The 22,986-nt window shown below is 54.8% G+C and overlaps 1 protein-coding gene across 1 annotated transcript in view; it reads right to left on the bottom strand.

Annotated features, from left to right (window-relative positions):
- The window catches only part of LOC101528871 (cell adhesion molecule DSCAML1), an 88,258-nt gene that overhangs the window by 54,732 nt on the left and 10,540 nt on the right, over positions 1-22,986 (bottom strand). Inside the window, exons 4-8 of the mRNA XM_004585116.4 lie at positions 22,191-22,487; positions 20,354-20,626; positions 12,117-12,395; positions 11,607-11,726; positions 10,725-10,901 (exon numbers count right to left, since the gene is read on the bottom strand). Of these exons, the coding sequence (XP_004585173.2) occupies positions 10,725-10,901; positions 11,607-11,726; positions 12,117-12,395; positions 20,354-20,626; positions 22,191-22,487 (1,146 nt within the window). The remainder of the gene's footprint in view (positions 1-10,724; positions 10,902-11,606; positions 11,727-12,116; positions 12,396-20,353; positions 20,627-22,190; positions 22,488-22,986) is intronic.

Here is a 22,986-nt window from a genome sequence, read left to right as displayed (position 1 = left end):
GGCTCCTCTCTGCAAAAGTTTGTCCCCGAGGAAGCTTTCTGTGGGCTGGGGGCAGGGAGGGGCAGGGCATGAGATGGTGGGGGAGGGGCTGCCCCCTTAGTGCCCAGTTCCTTTCAACGCAGCTCCTTTGAGGGGCTTCTCTCTGGAGTCTCGCAAAGTCCTGGCATGCAGTAGGACCTGTCTCATTCAAAGCCTTATAGAGCCTAGCACTGCCAGGAGCCATATCCTAGGCAAGTACCAAGAGACTTCCTGGTGCTTCTGGAGCACTTCCCTGGCCTAGGGAGCCACATGCCTGGGGCATCTCCTACTGAGGCATGCCCTGCTCCTGTACCCACCTACAGATAGATCTCTGTACTAGGACCTGGCATGTATTTATGAAAATGAGGAGGCTCCCCCTGGGAGCTGGTATGGTGGTGCAATGGGTGAAGCCACTGCCCACAGCACCAGCATCCTATATGAGCACCAGTTCAAGTGCCAGCATCCCTTATCGGAGTACCAGTTCGAGTCTCATAGGCTCCTCTTCTGATCCAGTTCCCTGCTAATGCACTGGGGAAAGCATCAGTAGATGGTCCAAGTGCTTGGAAAGCAGCATCCACATGGGAGACCCAAATAGAGTTCTGGCACCTGGCTTCAGCTCATCAGCCCTGGCTATTGTGGACATTTGAGAAGTGAGCCAGCAGATGGAACAGCGCTCTTATCTTCCTCTGTTTCCATTTCTCTCTCTCTCTCCATATATATCCATTAAGAATATAAGGAGACTTCCATGCAGCAGTAGCCTTTGCTGCCCCCGCCAGTGCCTAAGAACAGTCTGCCCCAACCTCAACCCGAATTGCTCTGGGCCAGGGAGGAAACATGGAGGGCCCCTGGGGCTCGGCCATACAGAAATCTGTCCCCTCCTCTTGGGTCTGACGGGCATGATCGGCAGGTACCCCTGAGAGGAAGAAGGCTCCTGGCTGGAGAGGGATCTCCCTTCCCCTGGCTCCAGGGCCCTCCCAGGGCAACAAGCCAAGGGAAGAGGAAATCAATTTCAGAAACAAGACCGTTGTCAGAATCTGCTGTAACCGGTTCCCATCTGTGAAATTACTCGCAGGCCGGCTCCTGTCACCCCCGAGGTCCTGCCCGGACCAGCTGCTATTTACATTTTAATACGATGTGAGAGGCTGATAGATTTTTAAAACACCACAAGACAGCTCAGCCGCCTACTGGGCCCCTGAACCCACGCGCTTCCTCATCAGCCCCCGCCAGGTGTGGAGGTGGAGTGCGAGGGTCCTCAAGCCCCGCTGTGGGCATTAAAGACTGTGCCATTGGCTCTCCATGCACTCTCCCAGCCTCCTCCTTCCTCTGGGGTCCTTTTTCTTAAGCGGGAGGGGACCTGCCCTTTGCAGTTTACAAAGCACAAGTGCACGCTTTGCAGCTAGCGTCAGTTGTGTTAAGGCAGTGGCTGGGCAGCGGGCAGGAGTCAGCGGCCCAAGCACCAGGCTGTCTTGGTCTTTTCCCTCCCTCCCTTCCTTCCCTTCCTCTTTCTCCTCTCCTTCCCCGTGACTGGAGCTCAGCTGGTGTTTCTGACAAATTCCCAGTCCGCCAGGGAGGGATGATTCTGTTCTGAATCCCCAAAGGAAAGGAGCAGTGTGTGTGGGAAGGAGAACATGAAGGAAATGGGATGCGATACCCTTGGCTGCTGGAAGAGGCTGAGCAAAGGCTCTGGTGGAAGCAGGGGTGACCTTCACCTGCTCATGGGCACCCAGGAACAGCCCCCACAGCCGCTGACCTCACTGAAGATCCCTCCGTGCCAGGGGTGTGTTCACTCAATGAGTCCTCATAACAGCCCTGGTTCTGTCCCCAGTGTGCAGTGGAATGGGGTCCCTCAGGTCCAAGGTAATGCTGCTGGGCTGGATTCCTGCCAAGGATATCCGTGGTCCAGCCCATGATGTGAAACTGGGTAGAGGATGATGGGAGAGGGCCAAGGAGCTCTGGGGAATGGTGGGTCAGGAGCTGAGCCCTTTCCGAGCCTGAACAAGGCAACTTCTTTGCAGGGAAGAGAGGGTTGTTGTGAACACTGGGGGCCCCAGAGGCCAGGCCTGGCTGGGTGCTTTTGTGGGTGAGTGGCCTATGGGCAGGGTCTGAGGAAGGCTCGGATTGGGCTCTAAAGCCCAATCACCTGGGAAGGTTTTGAAAAACATTGCTGTTTAGGCCCTACCCCAGAGGCCTGGATTTATTTGGTCCAGCACAGGCCAGCACCCTGATTGCCAAAGGAACAACTCCACTACCAAGTGAGATTCATAGCGCTAGATGGTCCCAACTTCACCCACTTGGCATTCTCCCCCTGCCTGAGGCCGGATGAGCTCAAAGCTAACAGGTTTGTAAGGAAGACAACGAGATGAAGAACCTGGGGGTTCTTTTCCAGCACAAGGAAGGGGCTTTGCATTTATTTATTTATTTATTTATTTAATTTTCAGGAAGTCCTTTGGGAAGGACTGGAACCTCTCCAGGAATCTCAGGGCTTTTTTCTTTTTGTGTGAAGAAAGGATGCACTAGGCATGCTCAGTGCCTTCCTGGTTGTGCCCTTCTTTGTGCTCTGGGAGAGGATGTTGCAAGGGACAGCAGGTGCGCCGAACCCCCTTGGGAGTCCCGGAAAAACTCATACTGTTAGGAGAGCAGGGGGCCCTCCACTCAGGCACTTGTGTTGGGGAAGGATTACATGCACCCAAGAGAGGTGAGTGGGCCCCTCCTTCCCCTCTCCCAGTCCAGCCTGCTTTCCTCCCCCCGGCAAAGGTGCGTGTCTCTGTTCCTTGTTAACAAGCTCCTGACAAGAACCGGAGCCCTGTTTGGCAGTGTGAGATAAGCTGCCACAAAGGGGCATTGTTGGCACGTGGGGTGGCCAGCCTGGGCGGGTGGGAGCAGTTCTCTCTCCTCAGCCTCAGGGGTGGCAGCAGTTCTGGGCTTCCCCTGGGAGAGGTGGGAGAAGGGGAGGGGGGCGGTGGGTGCCTTCTGGTGCCTGCTTTGTTTTCCCCTTCTTAAAGAGCTAGGGCCGTGGCGTTGTTAATTTGATTGCACCCACTTCGGCTTCTTGTCTCCCCTGATTAGCCAAGCTCCACCTGAAGCATGAGATTAATTCAAATTGCATGGAAGCAATCAGCTTCGCTCTGAGAGCCAGTGGGGAGGTGCCTGAGGAGCTGGGGGGAGGGGGACTGTGGGACCCTAGCTGTCCACTGCCAACTACCCAGGGAGCAGAACTGGCAGGGATAGCATGTGGGGAGGGGGTTAGGAGACTGGTGGGCCCTTGTAAGGGCTTGCACAACACCCCTGTTTTCTGCTGTGCTGTGGCCTGGGGAGACCTCCAAACTTGTCAGGCCTTGCTTTATCCTACTGGAAAGTGGGAATCAGTCAGTTCTCCTTTGAGCTGCGTGCCCAGGAGTGCAAGCTCAGGTTGGGGTGTTGGGGGCGGGGGAGGAGGGTGTTCTGAAATGAGGGTGGAAACTGGATCTCCCCTGATCCCCACTCTGGTTTTCTCTATCTCTGAGCATGTTGGCAAAGTGATAGCAGGAATAACAGCTCACAGTTATTGAGTGCTTGTTATGTGCATGCACTGTGGCTAATGCTTTACATGCATGAGCTCATTAAATGCGCCCTTCCCCTCTCCCACCAGAGCCCTAGGCTGTGGGTAGTATTTTCATTCCTGTTTTAGAGAAACAGAAGCAGATGGCGCCATCTTTCTCTGACCCCTTTGGAAGGCACTTCCAGGGCAGTGCTGTGAAAAATGCTAGAGCCTGGGCTGGAGGGCAAATACTTGGAGCTTTGTGAGTGACCACCCAGTTCTGCCACTACGGCTTGATAGCAGCTACAGAACACAGTAAAGAATGGGTGTGGCCAGCTGGGTCCCATCACGAAGGCCTGTTGCCCACCCAGTCTGCTACCCTGGAGTGGGTACACAGGTGAGGTTGGTCTTGTAGATTCCTGACCCAGAGAGGGAGCTTTAGGAGAAGAAGCTACTTGTCTTCAGACATGGCCCGTACATGATGCCAAAAGGGAGCCTGTTTCAGCATCTGAATTCCACAAACAGGGAGCTTCTAGTAATAGAGCCCTGGGCGTGGGGCTGCCGGGGTGTTGAGAAGCTGTGTGAAAGTCCTAGCCCCTGGCACCCATGGTAACCATGATCTTACTTGGAAATAGGGTCTTTGTACATTTAGGTTGAGGTCACACCTGAGTAGAGTGAACCCTTAATATAATCTAACTTCTGATCTTATAGAAAGAGAAGAGACACGCAGTGGGAGGATGACAAGAAGTCACACACAGAGAAGCCCATGAGCCAAGGCAGGCAGAGCTGGGGTGCTGCGTGCCCAGGCCAAGGACTGCCATGGACTTCCACAGACAGCATTGCCTTCCTGGGCCTTCAGCTGGAGGGCACCTGCTGGACCCTTGAGGTCAAACTTGTAGACCCCAGGAGAGTGCGAAGATAGATTCCCATTGCTCCAAGGCGTCACTTTGTGGTACTTCACAACAGTAGCCAGGAGTGACAAAAAACAGGGGTCTTCAGGGTCCTTGTCCACAGAGGGCATCTGCAACTGCTGTTCCACGGAGCTGGAGGTCCTCTTAGGTGCTGGGTTGGGTGGGCTTGCTCTACCTGACTCTTGGGGGAGTTCCCCTCCTGCTACACTCTGGGCCCCAAGGATTTCAGCCTGACGCCGTTAGGCAGGTATACCCTGCCTAGTATGCACCTATGCTAGCATCTCACCCAGGTGTTGACATGCAGCAAGTACTCAGCAGTTATCGCTGAATGATGAATGGGCAAAGGCAGGGCTGGGCATGAGCACACACAAGCCAGGAAATGTTTCGTTTAGACTCTCAGTTCTGTCCCGGTTCAGGACAGAGCACCTGCCAGTTACATGGTGAGTGGAGGGTGCCCTTACTGGGAATGGGAGGGCTTGGGATATCTGGTCTGGCATGCATACCTCTGAATAGAAATCCTGCCTGTGTCCATTTCCTTAGAGCCCCTCCTGTCATGCCTTTCTTCTGTGGTCCTGTGACTGGGCCACCCCTCATTACCACCCATTATCTCTAGGGATGATGCTACCATTCTCATCACTCACCCTTCATCCCTTGACTCTGGCTCCTTTGGTCCAGTGCATGGATGCCTGGTCCTTAAGCTCCCAGAGCCTTGCTTGGCATTCTATTGCTAGCCTCATCACCCAGGACACCGTGACCAAACCTCAATGCCACTGTTATCATCCAGCCTCACCTCTGGCCCCAAGCCATCACCCTGTGGTCTGCGCTCTCCGCGTACTGCCTCCTGTGCAGGCTTCTCACCCCAGCGACTTGCTCATGCTGCTCCTTCCACTTGGAGACCTTCTCTCTTCTCTCTCTTCTCCAAACCCTCCCTGGTCTTGGTAGCCAGCACTCCAGTCCCACCTTCTCTGGGAAACTGTATGACCACGCAGGTCCACACTGGGATTTTCTTCCTTATAGGACCTAATATTGCCCGTGTCATGTCACATGTCTTCCCATGTGACCTCACCTCATTGGTGTCTGCTTCCCAGCTAGTCTGTAAATTTCTGGGGTGGAGTAGAGGTGGTGCCTTCATTCTGTCTTTCAGACTCGGAGCCTGTGTTGGGCATAGGGGTTACTCAGAAGGTTCATACACAGTGCTCAGCACCTCCAAGCATTTAATTCTGCTCTTACCATCAGTTGTGTTTCCATTTGGGGAGCAGTTCTTGGCTTTGCACCCAGGGCTCAGCTTGGGGACTGGGCAGGGTCTTGGCTTGCCTGCATTCTCTATGAACTTGGGCCCCAGGGGTAAGCTTGATTCTTCTATCTTGGGAATGATGCATGTAGTTTTGATCTTGACCTGTTCTGCCCTGAAGGATACCTTAGAGCACAGACCCACGGGATACTCACTCTTCAATGCTGTGGCCTCAGAGTGCAGGGTGAGGAACAAGTGGGCTTTCTGTCACTACATCCAAGAAGAAGGGACTGGAAGATGAGCACTTTTGGGAGTGGAGGCTGTTCCGCTATCAATGCAGCCCAGGTTTTCTGGGTCCTCGGGGAAACTGGGTTGCTATGGTGATGAGAAGTGTGGAGGGGTTCGGGGGGGGGGGTCTGCTTTATTCTACCTCAAATCTCTGAAATAAAAGCCTCCTTTGGGGCTAAATTCAGGATGCCATGTAGATGGTATGTTGACACCACAGGTGTCATAAGGCCAGGGAATCCAGCCATGTTCCAGCCGTTCAGACTCTGAAATACCCAGGGCTATAGTTTCCGACAAGTGGGATCTGGAACTCTGGAACTGACAGTCCATGCCCTTGGGTGTCCATGAGCACCATGAATGTGGCACCCACACTGAGCCTAATTCATGTTGAGGGTGTGAGGTAAGGGAACGGGGCACTGTGATCTGTTTGAACAAGGAGGCGAAGGGAGGCCTGAGGCCTGGCAGAGCGAGGCAGGGCAGAGCGAGACAAACACAGGACTCTGGCTTCCTGATTAGAGCCTTCCTATCTTCTAAAAGAACTCTTTTGGTCTTCTCAGCCTGGCAGGGGGGTGGGGAGGGCCTGGGGCTGGCCCGAGGGCTGCAGATTAGTTGGTGCCCTGTTCCTGTGGGTGGGGGCCACAGCCCAGAGCCTGCTGGAGAGAGGAAGCATCTAGTCTTACTTTCTCCTGTTTGTTTGATGACAAAGTGGTCTTGAGTCAATGAAGTCTGAAAAGTCAACAGACCCCATGCCAGCAGCACAGGCATCACCACTGTCACCATGGCTCTGCCTTCCCTACCTCCCTGTGGCACCTGTGGCAGTGGCAGGGGAGGCTGGGCCCATCTGCACACAAGACTGCCCCTGGCTTGGGCTTAGATTGGGGAGACCCCTGACTAACGACCACCACCCAGTGGTGAGAGGGCACGAAGCAGCCTCCCAAAGCCCATGGCAATGGCAGGGCCAAACTCCAGCCCCTGCCAATCTGCCCAAGAGCCCAGCTCTCCTGCTTCCTTCTCCCACCCCACCATTTGTAGATCTAGCAGTGTCTTTGTCCCCCACTCCTAAGCCAGTAAGGGGGACTCAGTAGAGGTGAGGGCATGACATGTGAACCCAGGTGTGATGCAGCCCAACCTGTAGGCTGGGCTAGGGTCTGTTGGCTTGTCAGTCCTCAGCATTGAATGATAGTGGACAGAGCCCTGTGCAGTGCTGAGTGCTGGGTGCCAGGTGCTGTGGCAAGAGCTCCATCCCAGGGAGGGAGGAATAAGGCCCAGCCTCCAAGGAGCTTTCATCTGGTGAGGAGAGAGAAGCCATCACCAGGAGTGCATGGATGGTGACCTGTCTGTGCTTCAGTGTCTCCCCGTGCCATGAAGGCATTATGATGGGTGTATGGGTTTCCTGGCCCACACTCCAGGTGCCAGGGTCAAGGCACCTACTCTATGGACAAGCTGTCCCTCTCTCTAGGGTTATGCTGACAGCAAGGCTATCTGTGGAAGTGAACCTGGACACCTGGAGCATGGCCTAGCTTGGGATTTTGCTTCCTGACTTCAGTCCTGCCAATGGCCAGTCGTGGCGGGTGGCTGGGTCCGTCCAGGTCCAATGGCATCCCCTGCCAGGCCCTGAACCCCCATGAGAACCTGACTCTGTCCTCCTGGTGCCTGACTTCCTGTGTGAGCTTGCTGAGGGTTCTTGGATCTCACTTTAATTGGTCTGACATTTGGCTAAACAAACAAATCAAAACTCAAACCAACAAAGAGCCGTTATGGGTTTAATGGGCTGTGGGCTTTGTCAGAGGCTCCAATCATGGAGCCTCCACCAAGTGGAGGAGCATCTGGGGGAGATACTAGGACCTGCCTAATAAGGTCACCTGCTGGAGCAGGAGGGGGGCAAGGGGCCTGGGCTGCATCGTTGTGCGCAGTGGCAACATCAAAACCCAGCCAGCCTCCTTCTACCTCACACCCAGCCTCATTTCTGGGCACCTGCTTCTCGCCCAAGAGCCTCTTTGAAGCTGCGTTAGCTTTTTCCCAAGTGTCTGCTCCCAATGGTCATTATCTCTCTGTCTTATATTTTAAAAGGGAGATAAAAGGTGGTTTGGTGCACGTGGTATTTGGTTAATTGTACTGATTTTTCCACCAAGTTCTGGGAGGCAAGTCTGGAGCTCTGCCGAGCCCACACATGCTGCTGGAATCCTGAGAACTCTGAGCTGGAGTGAGCTAGGGCCTGGAGCCTGTCTAGTGCTGGCCTCTTTACTCTGCAGATGAGAAGCTGAGGCCCAGAGACACATGGGCCGGCTTAGGAAATACAGGCAGTGAGTCGGAAGCCGGGTTCCGTGCTGTCACTCCAGGAGGCTGTGGAGGCACTTTCTGCCCAGTGCTGGACTCCACTGCCCCATGGCTGGGATCCAGTCTCAAGTTCCCTGGGAAGGGGCTAAGGCCTGCTGACCACACAGCCCAGGAGGGCATGACTATGTGAGCTTCTAGGTGCTGTGTGCAGGTGGTCTGACTGGCGCTTAGCCTGCACAAAGACCTTAGGACCAGCAGAAAGGGGATGTTAGGCCCTCAGGTGGCTGCGAGCAAGGAGGCCCAAGGCCTTGGAGACATATAAAACAGGAGTAGGATGGGGGTTCCCAAAGAGGTCCTACCCAGTACCCATGATATGGTCATTTTCAGAGGCCCCTGCTGATGGAAACCCAGCGACACCCAGATCTCTACAGTCTCACATGTCCTCAGCCCTGCCTTCCCCTCTCTTGCTGGCAGCATGGCCAGGGCAAGTCACTAGGGCTGGAATGGAAGAGTGTGAGGAACCGAGAGAGTGTGAGAACCACAGCTGTGTGTGTGTGTATGTCAGGGACAGGCTATGCAGTGAGTGGCAAAATGTGACCTGGAGGTGCTTGGGATGGGAGTAGATGCTTGGAGGAGTCTTGTGGGGGCTGCTGGGGAGAGAGGTGGGAGAAGTGAGGAGGCAGCTGGAAAGGGCACTGGGGAGCTCAGGGTGAAGTGGGAGCTCCCTGGGAAGAGGGCATGTGTGTACATGTATGTATGTGTGCAATGTGTTCATGTGTACATGTGAGCATGTGTGTGAGATTGTGCTGCACATGCTGCCAAGCAGGCCCTGGTTTATAAAGCATGCTCTCTACACACACACATTAGTTTCCCAGCTGCCTCCTGAGGTGGGAAGTGAGGAGGTTGGATAAGAGGTGATCTGACTTTCCCACGGCCCCCTACAAAGGGAAGGAAAGCCTGGTTCCCCATCTCCTGGCCACTGTGCCCCCAGTCACCCAAGACCCTCATCTCTACAGAGAAGCCATGAACTCCAGAGCTGGCAGTTGTGCTGGCCCAGTGGGAATCCCCTCACCCAGAGAAAAAAAAGAGCAAAGACACAGAGCAAGGCTGGGGCAAGTGGACGGAGGGGAGATAAGGCTCCCGTTAAGAGCCAGCTCCGAGGCGTACACCCCACCCCTGCCTCCTGCCCGCACCAGCGGCCAAGTCCTGTGCAGGCCCGAGGGATGTAGATTGATTGCCTGGTTTCATTAAGGACAAAGTGCTTTTTGATAGTGTGAGGCATGTGTGTCCCCAGGGCGGGGATTCCGGCTCCGAGCTCCAGGAGCATCGATCGCCTCTGCCTCGCTGGGGCTTCCCTGCCGTGTTCAGAGCTGAGCACCAGCTCTGGCACATATTCAAAACACGCTCCAATTCTTCCTGGAGGAAGTCATGGGAGGTGTGGGGCGGATGGCACAATGGGCGCTGCTACCTGCAGCTCCCTGTGCATGGCCCTGGGGGCAGGACCTGTGGAACAGTGTGGCTGCCAAGCTCTTGGGACTGCTCTGCTGGACACACTCCGGCTCACTCTGGACACATACAGGGAGGGCACTGTTCTGAGCCTAGGTGGGCAGCCCAGCAAACTCACTGAGATCATTCAGGACCGGAACCAAGGACCCCAGGTTCACACAAGGCTAGGTCAGATGTGAAAGCTGACACTCATGCCAGTGCAACCTGCGGTGAACCATGGCCCACCTCCTGACCCCCCCTCCTGCTCCCATGATTCCAAGGGTGCATTTCATACAGACCCTGGAGTATAAAGGAGAATGCTGTGGTCTGGAACTCTGTGATGATGCCCAGCTTTGCTCTGGGGGTTCAGAAGGCACGAGGATGCAGCACCTACTATGAGGAGTCATATCACATCTTTGACTTTTCCAAAGTCCCCTGCCTCCCCTCTGTGCTGCCACACAATTTTGTGGGGTGGGTGGACTGGGAATGAACCTCAAGCACAGGTGCACACACTGCAGCACAGAGAGGCCAAGTGGTTGGCCAAGGGTCACACAGCCTGTCAGGTAGATGGATGTGGACTGCAGTCCAGGATTTCTAATTGGAAGGACTTTCTCTTCCATGTCCTACCCAGTGTCCCCCTTTCTAAGGCTCACCTGTGTGCAAGCAGGTGTACACAAAGCGCCAGAGATCAACTATTTAGTATGAATATTCAGACTGAATTTCCAACCTACAGGTCAGATTAGTCAGATTAAAAAGGAAGTGCCATGTTGTAATTCAGGGCAGCCAACCACAAACGCACTGGGATGGGTGAGTCCCTTGTTTCCAATGAAGCAGCTTCTGAATGCCACAGTGGAGGGTCCCAAGCTGGGGCTTCTTCCTGGCTCCCTTCCAGAGATGGGACCAATGGGCTAGACAGTGAGGATGCAGAGAGGGGTCAGGCCCGGGATGGGGGTGCAGGGAGGGCTGTGCAGCTGTGGTGGCAGCGGAGGGGGGGACTCACTCTTGACGGTGAGGAACATGGACTTGCTGATGTCGGTGCCCACGCCGTTGCTGGCCTGGCAGAGGTAGTAGCCGATGTCCTCTTCCAGGACGTGACGGATCAGCAGCGAGCTGTTGGGTAGGATCTGGATGCGGCCGGTGAGGGGCACAGGGTGGTACTGCTGGGGGTTCCCACTCCCTGGAAGGAGGCAGTGCTTAGGAAGGAGGTGATCTATGCCGGCAGGACTCAGGAGCCACCCTGGCTCCTTGCCCATGTCCATCTAGAGCAGAGCCGGAAACATTGCCAAATCGCTGGAGTCACACAGCATCTGCTGATGTGTGAGATTTCCCAGGGGCCAGAAGGAGGGGATGGGGCCTCAGCTCGGTGCCCAGCTTGGCCCTGAGCTTTTTTTTAGGGGGTGAATTCCTTGCAGGGGAAGAAAGTGTTGTCTCTGGGGCATTTGGGAAGAGGCAAAGACAATGGTAGTGGCCTGATCACAGGCTAGACTTCCTCCAAGGGGGGATGGCAGGGGTCCCTCACAGCTTCAACTGTGGACACAGCCTAGGATGTGAGGTTTGGGCAGATGCCTAATGGGTCACTGGGAGAGTCGCTGGGCACTAAGAAGCCTAATGAGTCTTACAGCAGGTTGTCTGGGACAGGACCATGAAGCTCTGGTATCGAGAGCAGGTGGGCAGGAGAGAGACGGTGCATGGCAGAGAACATGTTGACAAACCCCTGGGGTGGCTGAGGCTGACCTCTAGATTGGGGATAACTTGAGATAAGGTAGCTCAGAACCCAGGACTCCCACTTAGGGCCAGGAACTGTATGCAGTTCCATCAGGGCACTCTCTCTTGCCTCCTCTCCTGCCCTTCCCAGGATTGCTACCTGGAGTAAGGGACCTACCTTTGGCATGCTTCCACATGACCTTGGGAGGTGGGTAGCCATCCACTGAGCAGTTGAGCACACCAGCTTTGCCGTAGATGCCGTCCTGGTTGTTGGGCTGCACCACAAACCGAGGTGGCACTGTGGAGAGAGGGGGTGGTGGGAGAAACAGGTGTCTCAGCCTCTGATAGGTCCATGGGGGCTCAGGTACCTCGCCTTCAGGGTCAACCCTTCCCCTTAGGCTGGACCACAGTGCAGTGTGCAGCAGGTGGCATCTACCATCAAAGATGCTGAGAGCTTCTGCTGAATGTGGGGGTGGGGTCTGGAGACTGTGAGGTCTAACCTGGCCTCTGCCAATGATCAGTGGAACAAGTCTCCTCTGCTGAAGACTTGGCTTGCTGACTTGGAACAAAAGAGGTTTGGCCCCTTGGGTGCTGACCTTCCATGATAAAAAGCCATGGGATTCCAGCCAGAGATAGGGAGCTGGCCTTCCTGGCCTCCCCTGTCCCTCCGCCTCCTTGTTTCACTCACCCCGCACGATGAGCTGGCGCTCCCTGCTCACAGTGGCTGCAGCATTGCTGGCGATGCACGTGTAGTTGCCGTTGTGCTTGAGGGAGACGCTGGAGATCTGCAGGGAGCTCATGAACTCCTTGCTCTCAATGGTCACGCCTGAGCCTGAGATGATCACCTGCCCATCCTTTCTCCAGGTGATACGAATGGGCATGTCCCCCGAAGACACCACGCATGGGATGTAGAGTAGCTGGCCAATGGAGGCAGGTGGGAACTCGAAGGGCTGGATCAGAGGGGGCACTGGGGAGGCAGGGGGTGCTTTTAGACTCTTGGCCCATGTGCCCCAGTCCTGCCAACTGCCTCACTACAGGGCTCTGGGTAGCCCCAGGCCCCTCAACAGGGACACTCGTGCTTTGTGCTTTTGTGCACTGGGGGTCTAGAGGTCCTGCCTGGCTCTTTTTCCTGCTCACCTAGGCCTGGGCCCACTGCCCTACTGTGGGTCCATCCTTCGGCTTTGTCTTTGAACTTGACTCATGTGCTTCCTGCCTTCCACCCAGCTGATGACCCCCTACTCAGTTTATGCCCATGTTCTCTCATTCCAGAGACTGATTTTACAGCTCTTTGGGGGCTCCGTGTTACACAGAGATGAAGTGTCTAGGGGACAAGAGAGAGGCTGGCATGAAGATGGTCCCCAAGGTGTCCCCCACAGTTACTTGTCTACACTGGGCTGCTGCACTCAGGTGGCTCAGGCAAGGGCCACCTTCCACCCTGCTCCTCTCCATCATCATCATCATCATCATCGAGAGAGAGAGAGAGAGAGAGAGAGATTCTACCCACTGACACACTCTTCAAATTTGCTGCAAATGCTGGAGCTGGTACAGTCAGAACCCAGGAGCCAAGAATTTTTTCAGGGTCTCCCATGTGGGTACAGGGACCCGGGGATTTGGACCATCCTCTACTGCTTTACCAAATGCATTAGCAGGCAGTTGGATTGGAAGTGGAACATCTGGAACTCAAACCAGTGCTCAAATGGCATGCCAGCATCACAGCTTTATCACTTATGCCATGGCACTTGTCCCAGGCTCACTATCTTTTTTAAAAGAGTTATTTATTTATTTGAAGGGTGGGGAGGGGAAGCATCAGAGAAGGAGAGACAGAGAAAGAGCTCTTTGAGCCCCAGGTTCACTCCCCAAGTTGTTACTTTGGCCAGGGCTGAGACAGGCAGAAATCAGGAGCCTGGAACTCCATCCAGGTCTCTTACATGGCTAGCAGGAACACAAGCACTTGGATCGTATTTTGTTGCCTTCCCAAGCACATTAGCAGGGGGCTGGATGGAAAGCAGGGCAGCTGGTACTTGAACTGGTGCTCCAATATGGGATGCAGATGTTGCTTAACCTGCCAGAGACCCTTCTGTCCCATGAGTGGGCTCCCTGGGTTGGTAGAGGAGAGCAGAGATGTATCACAGTTGGCGGTTTAGATTCACCTGAAAGCCCTAAGAGCTCCCCTGGGAGCTGCTGATGTCCTTCCCTCCCCCACTGCCCACTGCTCAGCCTTTGGGGTCCTGTTGCTTAGAGATGGGCCCTCCCTTCTCAGCTGGGGCTACAGCACCAGCCATTATCTTTATGATAACTCAATTAGGCGACAGGCAGCCGGCAGTGGCAGCAGCAGCAGCTTCCCTAGCAGGTGGGGGAGAAGCAAGTGAAGGAGACAATGAGCTTAACGAGGCTGAGCACCTTGGACAAGGGATCGCCTTTCTCTAGTCAGGTAATTCAATTACAAGGTCTCCTCCTAGGCACCAGCCCCCAGTCTCCTCAGGATCCTACTGCTCTCAGGAAGGATGGGGGATGTGTCCCTGCAGGGAGGGGATGTTGACACTGAGTACATGGCCTAACCAATCCCTCCCCAATCCGCCCCTACTTCTCGGCTGCAAGTCCAGGGCTTTCAGGGCTCAGCACGGAGCAGTGCTTGAGATGTGGGCAACCCCCGCCTCTCTGGATCCTGGGACCAGGTCTGGGGGAAGTGGCATTATCGAGGGTCGCTGCTTCCAGGAAGCCTTTCTGGCCAGCCCTTGGCTCCATCAGTGTCCCACAGGGTGAAGGGCTTTCTGCTTCTCGCCCCCTGCAGCTCCCTGGCCCCTGCCTGGCTTTGCCTCATCCTCTTCCAGGTACCCTTGGGCCCCGGCTCTCAGCCAGGCTTGTAGTCAGCATCTCTTCTTTCCCATCTCTGGCTGTCATTTTGCCCCCTGGCAGGAGGCACTACTCTCCCTACCCATATCTCTTGGGCCTTGGACATCTCCATAAAGATTTCCCTAGGACCTTGACTCTAGCAATGGCCCATTCTAAGAAAGTCGCTGTCTGTGAATGTGTGTGTGCACAGAAGTGAGAATGCATGCGGTCACCTATAGCCCTCTGGGATTCCTTGGCTTTTTGTTACACTTGTTGCAAAGGCTTACATCTGTTTGCTTCCTTGGGCCTGGAAGAACCAGTTCTGGTGCAGTCGTTTCAGACCCTGCTCAAATGACACCTTTTCTGGGAAGCCAACCTTTCTCCAGCCCTTGGCAGTCACCCCTTGATCCACTCCATTTATCGCGTAGCAACGGGGGCGACTGCATTACCATCCCTTGGGGAATGAGAGCTAGGGTTTGTGGAATGAGGTCTTATTGACTAGCAAATTGTAGGTGCTCAATAAATGCTTGTTGGGTGAACAAGCGAATGTGTCTGGTGTCATTTCCTAAGGTGACCTTAGAGATTCACCCGTGAGGTGGTTGAGGGGTAGGAACAGTAGGGGATAAAGGTTCAGGTTCGTTAAGAGGGATGCCCTGTGCTGTTCCTCAAGATGCTGTGTTTATGTTGTCCAATTCTGGAGCCCCTTCCTTAGGCCTCCCTAAGCCTGGCATATCTTAGCATCAAACTGGCTCTTGTGACTTAAGAGCCCCATGCAGGTTTGACTGTGACTGTGGACAAGGGCTGGAGGGCCAGGCATATGTGAGTAAGGCAGGAAGACGGAAGGAGAGGGGCTAAGGGGTCGTCTGATCTGGAGAGCTGTGACCTGGGGACAGGTGGCCAGGCCGCTGCACATCCCTCGTGGGCAGAGCAAGTGACTACAGGCGGGTTGAGATCGGCAAGGGGAAGACTATCTTTCTAGGAAGAGATTTAGATAATAGAGTAAGTTACCAAGGCAGGTTAATTCATTAATTAACTAATTCATCTAATATTTATGAAATGCTTGCACTGGGAGAGTGCTTGCTATGCTCTGAGTGGGCTGGGGAGAACAGAAGCATGCTCACGCTACAGACAGGGCTCCTGGGAGCCCATCAGCTGCTGCCCTGCTAACTGGACAGGCACCATGATGAACTCAGAGCACCAGGGCTGGCTCATGGGTGGGCGGCCCGGCTTCACTGAGGAGGAGGAGGAAGAAAAAGAGGAGGAGGAGATAGCATGCACAGTGAAAGGACACATGGGCTTTCAAACCATAGGATGAGCGACAGGGGTCAGGCTGAGCCAGGGGATGGCGACTAGAGATGGCCGAGGGATTGTGGCTCCTGCTATCTGACCTGTAGTGCATGGCAGCTTCCCCGGTGCTTACCCAACATAATCTGGCTGTATGTGCATATCCATTTCCACCTCTGGCAACTCAGTCTTTCGGAGGCAGGGTCTCTGCTCCTTTCTGCCCTGGTGAGGATCAAGGACTCCCCCACCAGTCCCCTTCCCCCATAATGGCATTCTGCAAGCAGACAGCCTGGATGTGGGAAGCATGACTGCCATTTAGCTCAGGAGTTTGCCTCCAGGGCCCCTGCACTGGTCACAGTCTTCGTTAGTAAACTCCCGTAGAGCCGGGAAGATGGACAGAGTAGCTGGGAGGGTTCTGGGGCTGTGATGGTCTGTGCAGTGCAGTCTGGCTGCCAAAAGTCTTTATGGCCACTTGTTAGGGATTACCATTCAGGGTAAGGTGTGTTGACCACCATCCTGGCTCATCAACGCTTTATGATGTCTCTCTTTGAGTTTGAGCCTTTTATTTAGTGAAACTGCTAGCAAAGCAACAAGTCCTTGAATGCTGTAGGCTGTGTTCTTTCAGTAGATTCCAGTAGGGTTTCATCCCAATCTCTACCTCTGCCCCTAGCAGGCTGGGAGGTGAGGAGGAGTGGATAGATCTCTCTCAAGCCCTTTGATCATAGAAACCCCCAGCGCCTACATCCTGGGGGCCTATGGCAGGGGCTAGGTTGAGCTTAGCCCTGGGCAGCAGGGAAGGTTGAGAACAGGTTGGGAGTATGGACATTTGGGAGTCAGGACGCATGCGTGCATGTGTTCTCTCCTCTGCTTGTTCTCCATGGGGACCTGGCACTACCTCCTGGCCCTGGACCTGCTGCGGATGGGCATACACTACCTTGTGGCCTTGGGTTGGCTCCAGAGACCCCTGGAGGGTCAGTGCTGGAGATGGAGGTGTCTTTTTGCTGAGCCAATGCCAAGGTGTTCAAAGTGCACAGCCTCCGCCTTCCTACGTAATTAAACAGTGTGCGTGCCCACAGATGCTTTAATGCTATATTATTTTGCAGCAATCGGATGGGGGGGAGCAGAGTAAAGTCACCAAGTCCAGGCTGGATCTATGTGTTGTCCTTTTAGCATCCAGCCAAGGAGCTCTCCCCATGCCTAGAGACAAGCACCTGCCTCCCCTTCAGCTTGGCTCTCTTCTGCCACCCAATGATTTGTGTGCCAAAGCCTAAGCAGCCCTCAAAGCACCTGCACCTGCTCTTCCCTCTGTGCCTTGCTCCTTGCCGGGCTACAACAGGCTCACCTGGGCAATGCTTCCCTGGGTTGAACCTGCAGCCACCTTGTGTGTTTCAGGAACCAGGCCTGGCAGGAAGGGGGTGCTCATTAACAGAGGGAACCTTTTTGTACTTGTAACTGTGTGTGGACATGCATGCACGCTGGAGTGAACAGGCGATTGTGTGAATGTGTTGCATGTACACACTTGCATGTTCTTCATGTACAGGCATGTATGTGTGCACACATGTTGGACGCATTCTGCTCTCCCCAGCTCAGTGTTTGAAAAATTCATTAGCAGACAAGCAGTCCCAGGAGGAGTAGAGTCAGCAGTTGTTTTTCCAGCTCATGGAGCTGCAGAGTTTTGGCCCCTCCCTGCCTACCAGCCCTGGGATCCACAGAGAGGTGGAGGGGAGGGAGAGGGGATCTCCAATTTATCTCCAGCTCCCAGGACCCTGTCCTGCCCCCTACTTGCCCCTTTTCAGCATTCCAGCTGCCTGCTCCAATCCTGGAGAGAGGAGATACCCTTTCTAGCTTGGCAGTAGTGCTAGGGTCTGCAGTGCTTCCTCCCCAGGGCCGGGGCTCCCTTTCCATGCCCAGGGGCACCTCCTCCACCCCCCTCCCTGGGTAGTTCTTGGAAGAGCAGTGCATCGGCTAATCAAGCAGCGTGATCATAATCAGCTTTGATGGGTTCTTCTGCAGAAGTGCATTCTAATGAGATGAGGGAGATGAGGGGAGGAGGAGGGATGCAGGCGTGGGGAGTGGAGAGGCACGCAGCCCCAGAGTCCCCCCTACCCAACCAAAATGGTCTAGGCAGGGAAAGAGGGGACCATATCCCTGCTAGGCTGGATTTAATTTTTTAGAACCCAAGGGTGGGGAAGGGAAAAGTGTGCACAGGAGCCTGCACACAGTAAACACACACACACACACACACACACACACACACACACACGACCCTACTTTGTGAATGCCAAGCTTGTGTTGGGTGCTGGGGATATGCATGTGGCCAGGGCATGCTCTATCCTCCCCTTTTGGCGCGCTTTCTCTCTGACACACACACACACACACACCCTTCCCCCTCCACCCCCCTGGGCTGGGGAGGAGTTGTCGTTGGGCACCACCACTACAGGCCCAGTGAGCCGTGGGGACGGGCTGCATCAGATTCAATTCATTAGGGCTGATCGCTCCCTGAATGGGGCTGAATAATTGATGAGCGGAACCGCTCTGAGAATGTTCCGAGGACTCGAAGCTTGCTGCAGCCCTGCTGTTATTATTTCTTTTTAAGCCAGCAACCTCAGCCGAGTGCTCACCGGTGCGTGCCAGTGAGGGGAGCAGCACGGAGGTTAGATGGTTTAATACCCGATGTTTACACTGCGAATACTGTGTCCGCTGCTTCTAAGGGAAATGGATCCAGGCAGCCGCGCTGCCCAGTGGGGGAGGTGGGCTGGCTGGATGCCACAGTCACCGCTGATATGCCCAGGCTGCTGGTTTGGCTGGGGCCTACAAGGTTCCTTTTGGCACATTAAGATCCTTGAGCTGGGCATGGGCCTTTGGTTGAGAAAATGACCAGGAAGCCTTCAGCTCGACTGGGTCTAACAGCAGATGGGGAGGAGAGAAGGGAATGTGAGGGCAAGTGCTCAAGGCCTCATTTCCTCCCCAGGCCTGGGCTGGCTACACAGCCAAGTTTTGGGGTTAGTGTTAACGAGTAGCAAGTTAAACTGCCACTTGCAGAGCCGGCATCCTTATGGATGCCGGTTCGAGTCCTGGTTGCTCCATTTCCAATCCAGTTCCCTGATAATGGCCTGGAAAGCAGAAGATGGCCAAGTCCTTGGGCCCTTGTATCAATCTGGGAGACCTGGAAACAGTTCCTAGCCCCCGGTATAAGATCAGCTCAGCTCCTGCTGTCGTGGCCATTTGGGGAGCGAATCAGTGGATGGAAGACCTTTCTTTCTGTCTCTACTCCTCTCTGTAACTTTCTCTTTGAAATAAACAAATAAGTCTTAAAAAAAAAAGTGAGGTCTCCCATTGCTCACTTGACCTAGTCTAGTGTCTCAGATACACACACACACACACACACACACACACACACACACACACTGCCTGGCACTGTGACAGGTGGTGCATAGACGGGGGACAGGGGATGTATTTCAGTGACAAGGTGTACATTGGGTACATGGGGAGGACCCACTCAGTCTCGTGCTCCCTGGCCCTCCCACCTGGACCACCTCCAGTGAGCATATGCTCCAAAGGTTAAAACCAGATGCAGCCTCTGTCCTCAAACTCCCTCCCTCCAGGCAACCTTCCCAGTGACAGCGGCTCCATTCACTCTGCCATTAGTCAGGTGTGGCAAGGAAGCCACAGGGTGACAGGTGCTCTCAGAATCTCAGGAACCCTTGTGCCCTTCCTCCAATGGGGTTCCTGATGCTCTTATCCATGAAAGATAGCAGGGGACAGCATTCCTCCCCCAGGCAACCCTGCCTTTCCTTCTGGTTTCTGGCCTGGGAACAATTTTGATTACATGTGATAAATGACCTAGCTTTTCCACGTCCCAGCTTTCTGTCCTGGGAATCAGGGAGGAGGTGGTACCATGTTAGCTAAGTGGCAGCGGTGGGGTTCCATACGGCGATGCATGGAGAGGTGGCAGCAGAGACCAGCCCGGTGTGCCCTCCATTGTGACGCCCTACTGTCTGTGCGTAGTGACCTCAGGCTAGACACCCACTGTCCTTCCCTCTTGCCCTGCAGAGTCTCAAACTACAAAGGCTGCCTCGCCTGCTTATCTTCCCAATGCCCAAGCCCACTCTGGCTCTTCAGAAAGACATACCACGGTCACCTCTGACTCAGTAATCCCTCACCCCTAGCCACCTGCCTTTTACTGATCCTGCCTTTTACTTCCTCCCCATCCTGCACCCCATGAGCTATCTGCCATCCTCCTCTCACCAGCTGCCCAGGCAGTTCCAGGCCTTTCACTCTCATACACTTGCCATCAGGGTCTCCCTCATTCATCTGTGTGCTCCTCTATACTTACTCACTATGTGTTCCACAGCTTGCCACATGGCTGTAGTCCTGAACATGTAACTCAGACTGCATCCCAGTAACAGACTGGGCAACAAGAGGTTCTAAAACAATGTTTCCAGGCCTTAAGCAGCTGCAGGGTCCTTCTCTGAGCCACAGAAACACCCTTGGCCAACCTGCTTGTGTCCCAGGAGGTAATCAGGGCTTGGCATGGTTTTCCCTCCAGTCCAGCTTTGTAGGGCCTACTTCTGGCTGGCTCTGCCAAGTTCCTGGCAGCCCCAGCCTGACATCTGAGGCCCTGTTGCAGCTCATCACATGGAGGAAGGGGGAGAGAGGTGGGCTACCTGTGTGTCCTCTGTCTGCTGCAGACCCATTATGTTTCCCTGTGATGCCCTGGAAGGTCCTCACCCACAAGCTCCCACCCTGCCTGCTCACTCAGGATTGCTGGCTTGGATAGGGTGAGAGCAGGTAGGCAGGGAGGCCTACCTTTGACGGCCACGTGGACACTCTGGCTGATGGAGAGCTGGGGCTGGATGAGGACACTGCACAGGTACTCGCCCTCGTCCATGCCCTTCTGCACGTCGGTCAGCTTGAGGGTCCCGTTCTCAAACACCACCTGCCGATGGTTATCGGGCAGCAGCAGTGCATCCTTGTACCACTTAATGGAGTAGTAGGGGTAGCCGATGACCCTGCAGTTGATGAGGGTATCTCGGCCGGCCACTGCAGTGATGTTTCTCATCGCCCGGATGCTGGGGGGACCTGTGGAGTTGGAGGAGGAGGGAGAAAAGGAGGAGGAAGAGAGGCAAGGGGAGCTGTCAGCTGGGCTAGCCAGGCACTGCCCTGGGGTGCTCTTCTCAGTTGCCTGGACCCTTAAGACTCTGAGGAATGGGGTAGACGTTATGGGGGATTGGGGCATTGGAAAGAGAGGGAGGGATCCTAGCAAGGCTGAAGGCAGAGGCTGGAGCTGGGGAGGCCAGTAACCTTCTCAGGACTTAAATAGTTGCAAGGCGACCTGTTTCAGATACACCTGGGGTAAGAGTCCCCTCCTCCGGAGGGCCAGGACCCACAGCCAAACTGCAGCCTTGCCCAGCAGGGCCTGGGTTTGGGAGGACAAAGTGCTTGCTTGCAGGATGAAAGGAAATCGTGGAGCTGTGGGGATTCCCTTGCTCTCAGCCTAGCTGGTCTTGGGCCCTGAGGGATCGAACACACAGGAACTGTTTAAAGGCTGGTTTTAGCTGCTTGAGTGGACAATTTATCTTTAGCAGGTAAAGGTGTATTGTAGGCCCCCTAGGCAGGGGCTAGGAAAGGGGCCCCTGATCATACTGGCTTGGTGGGGAGAAGGTGTCCTCTTGTGTGGGGGGGGGCGCCTCGGGGTTTAGAAACCACCATAAGGGACAATGCTGCGGCAAGTCCTCTTGCATCTTCCAGGCCTCAGTCCCGGAGGTGGGAGAAAGACAAAACACTCTTCCAGGACCCTCCTGCTCTGTGTCCTGCCAATCCAGAGGTGAGGCAGGGAAGGGGTCACCAGGAGATCCATATTCTCTCTTGTAGCTGGAGACCTGACACAGGTACCTCAAGCATGAGCTTCTACCTCTGCTGCCCTTTCCTGAGCCATGGCAACCACCGGCCCTGTTCTCCCACTCCTTCTCTGTGCTGGGGCAGAGGTCCTGCGTAGGGTCGGATGAGGACCAGCAGGTCCCCTCAGGGATGCAAAGACCTTGCAGGAGCTCAGTTCTCACCGCAGGGATTTGGGGATGGTCATCTTGGAGGTTCCATCTGGACTCAGCCTTCCTGCTCTGCATAGCTGGAGCCTTTGGGGAAAAGATGAGGCTTTGCTTGCTGGCTGCTTATATCACTGGAGCAGGCAGGGGTGGCACATGGGAAAGGATGTGGGAAGTTCAGCTTTGGGAGCACCCATGTTACAGATCATGCCTGGCTCCAGTGCCCTGCGTTATCCTGGTCAAGGAAAGGCCTTGGTGGGTCTAACAGAGCTAGCAGGTGTTATAGCATTTCTGGGGTCCAGAGAGATTGATGGGGAGAAGTAGGATGAGGGATAGGTGGTAGGGCTTGGGAGAGGAAAAGAGTGGGGAGCTGGAGGGATTGGGATGAGGATGGAGTTAATGGTATCCAACAGGCACACATGAGAACGGAAGATGGGGCTTGTGGTGGGTAAAGGAAAAGGGGATGAGAGAGAGTGCAGCGAGACCACTACCAAACTCAAAATGACACTTGTTCAGTACTAAGCACCACAAGAATAATGGTAAGCAGAGAGATGGCAAAGGAACTCAAAAGCCTATTCTGATATTTAAATGTAGACAGGCACCTCTTACGTTTATTCGCGCCTGATATTCAGCACTGCCCACCGAGTTCCGCGCCGCACACCGGTACACGCCACCGTCACGGATCTGGGGGCCCGTGACGTTCATGTGGCTGATGGTGGTGCCGTCCGACATGGTGTACTGGTTGGTGCGGTGGCTTCCGTCCCGCAGGATGGGCTCGTCGTCCAGGGCCCAGGTGACCGTGGGGGGCGGGGCGCCCTTGGCTGCACACATCAGCGAGAACTGCTCTCCAGGGTTGACCACCTTCTCACTGAAGGATGAGACGATGCGGGGCGTGCCGTCTGCAGGGAGCGAGGGGCCCCCTTCAGGGTCACTGAGCCATGGAGATCTGTCCCACTGGGTCACCCACCGGCAAGGGGGAGTGGGCAAAGCAGTGGCCGTCACAAGGAAACAATGTTCTGTGTGTCCCTTTGTGAGCCACAGGCCCTGGAGGCACATGGCACTGCTGCCCACAAACTGAAATGCCAGCATTTAGATCTGCCTGTACCTGCTGCCCACAGACTGAAATGCCAGCATTTAGATCTGCCTGTACCTGCTCCTTAGCACTGAATCTTTGGGCCAGAGCCTTAACCTCACTGTGTCTGTGCACCTGCTGTTGGCATAAAAAGGGGATGACACAACGCTTACTACACACTCTGAGGCTTGCTGTGGGGATGGACTGAACCAGCGCATTTAACATGCTTAGCACGACACAGCACTTTATAAGGACTTCATAAATGTTAGCACCTCTCAGCATTTCCTTTTCTGCCTCTGTTTTGTTGTTTTTTTTTCATATTACAT

Source organism: Ochotona princeps, chromosome 4 (genome assembly GCF_030435755.1).
Source record: "Ochotona princeps isolate mOchPri1 chromosome 4, mOchPri1.hap1, whole genome shotgun sequence".
NCBI classification, from domain to species: domain Eukaryota; kingdom Metazoa; phylum Chordata; class Mammalia; order Lagomorpha; family Ochotonidae; genus Ochotona; species Ochotona princeps.
This window is presented reverse-complemented; position numbering and strand designations above follow the sequence as displayed.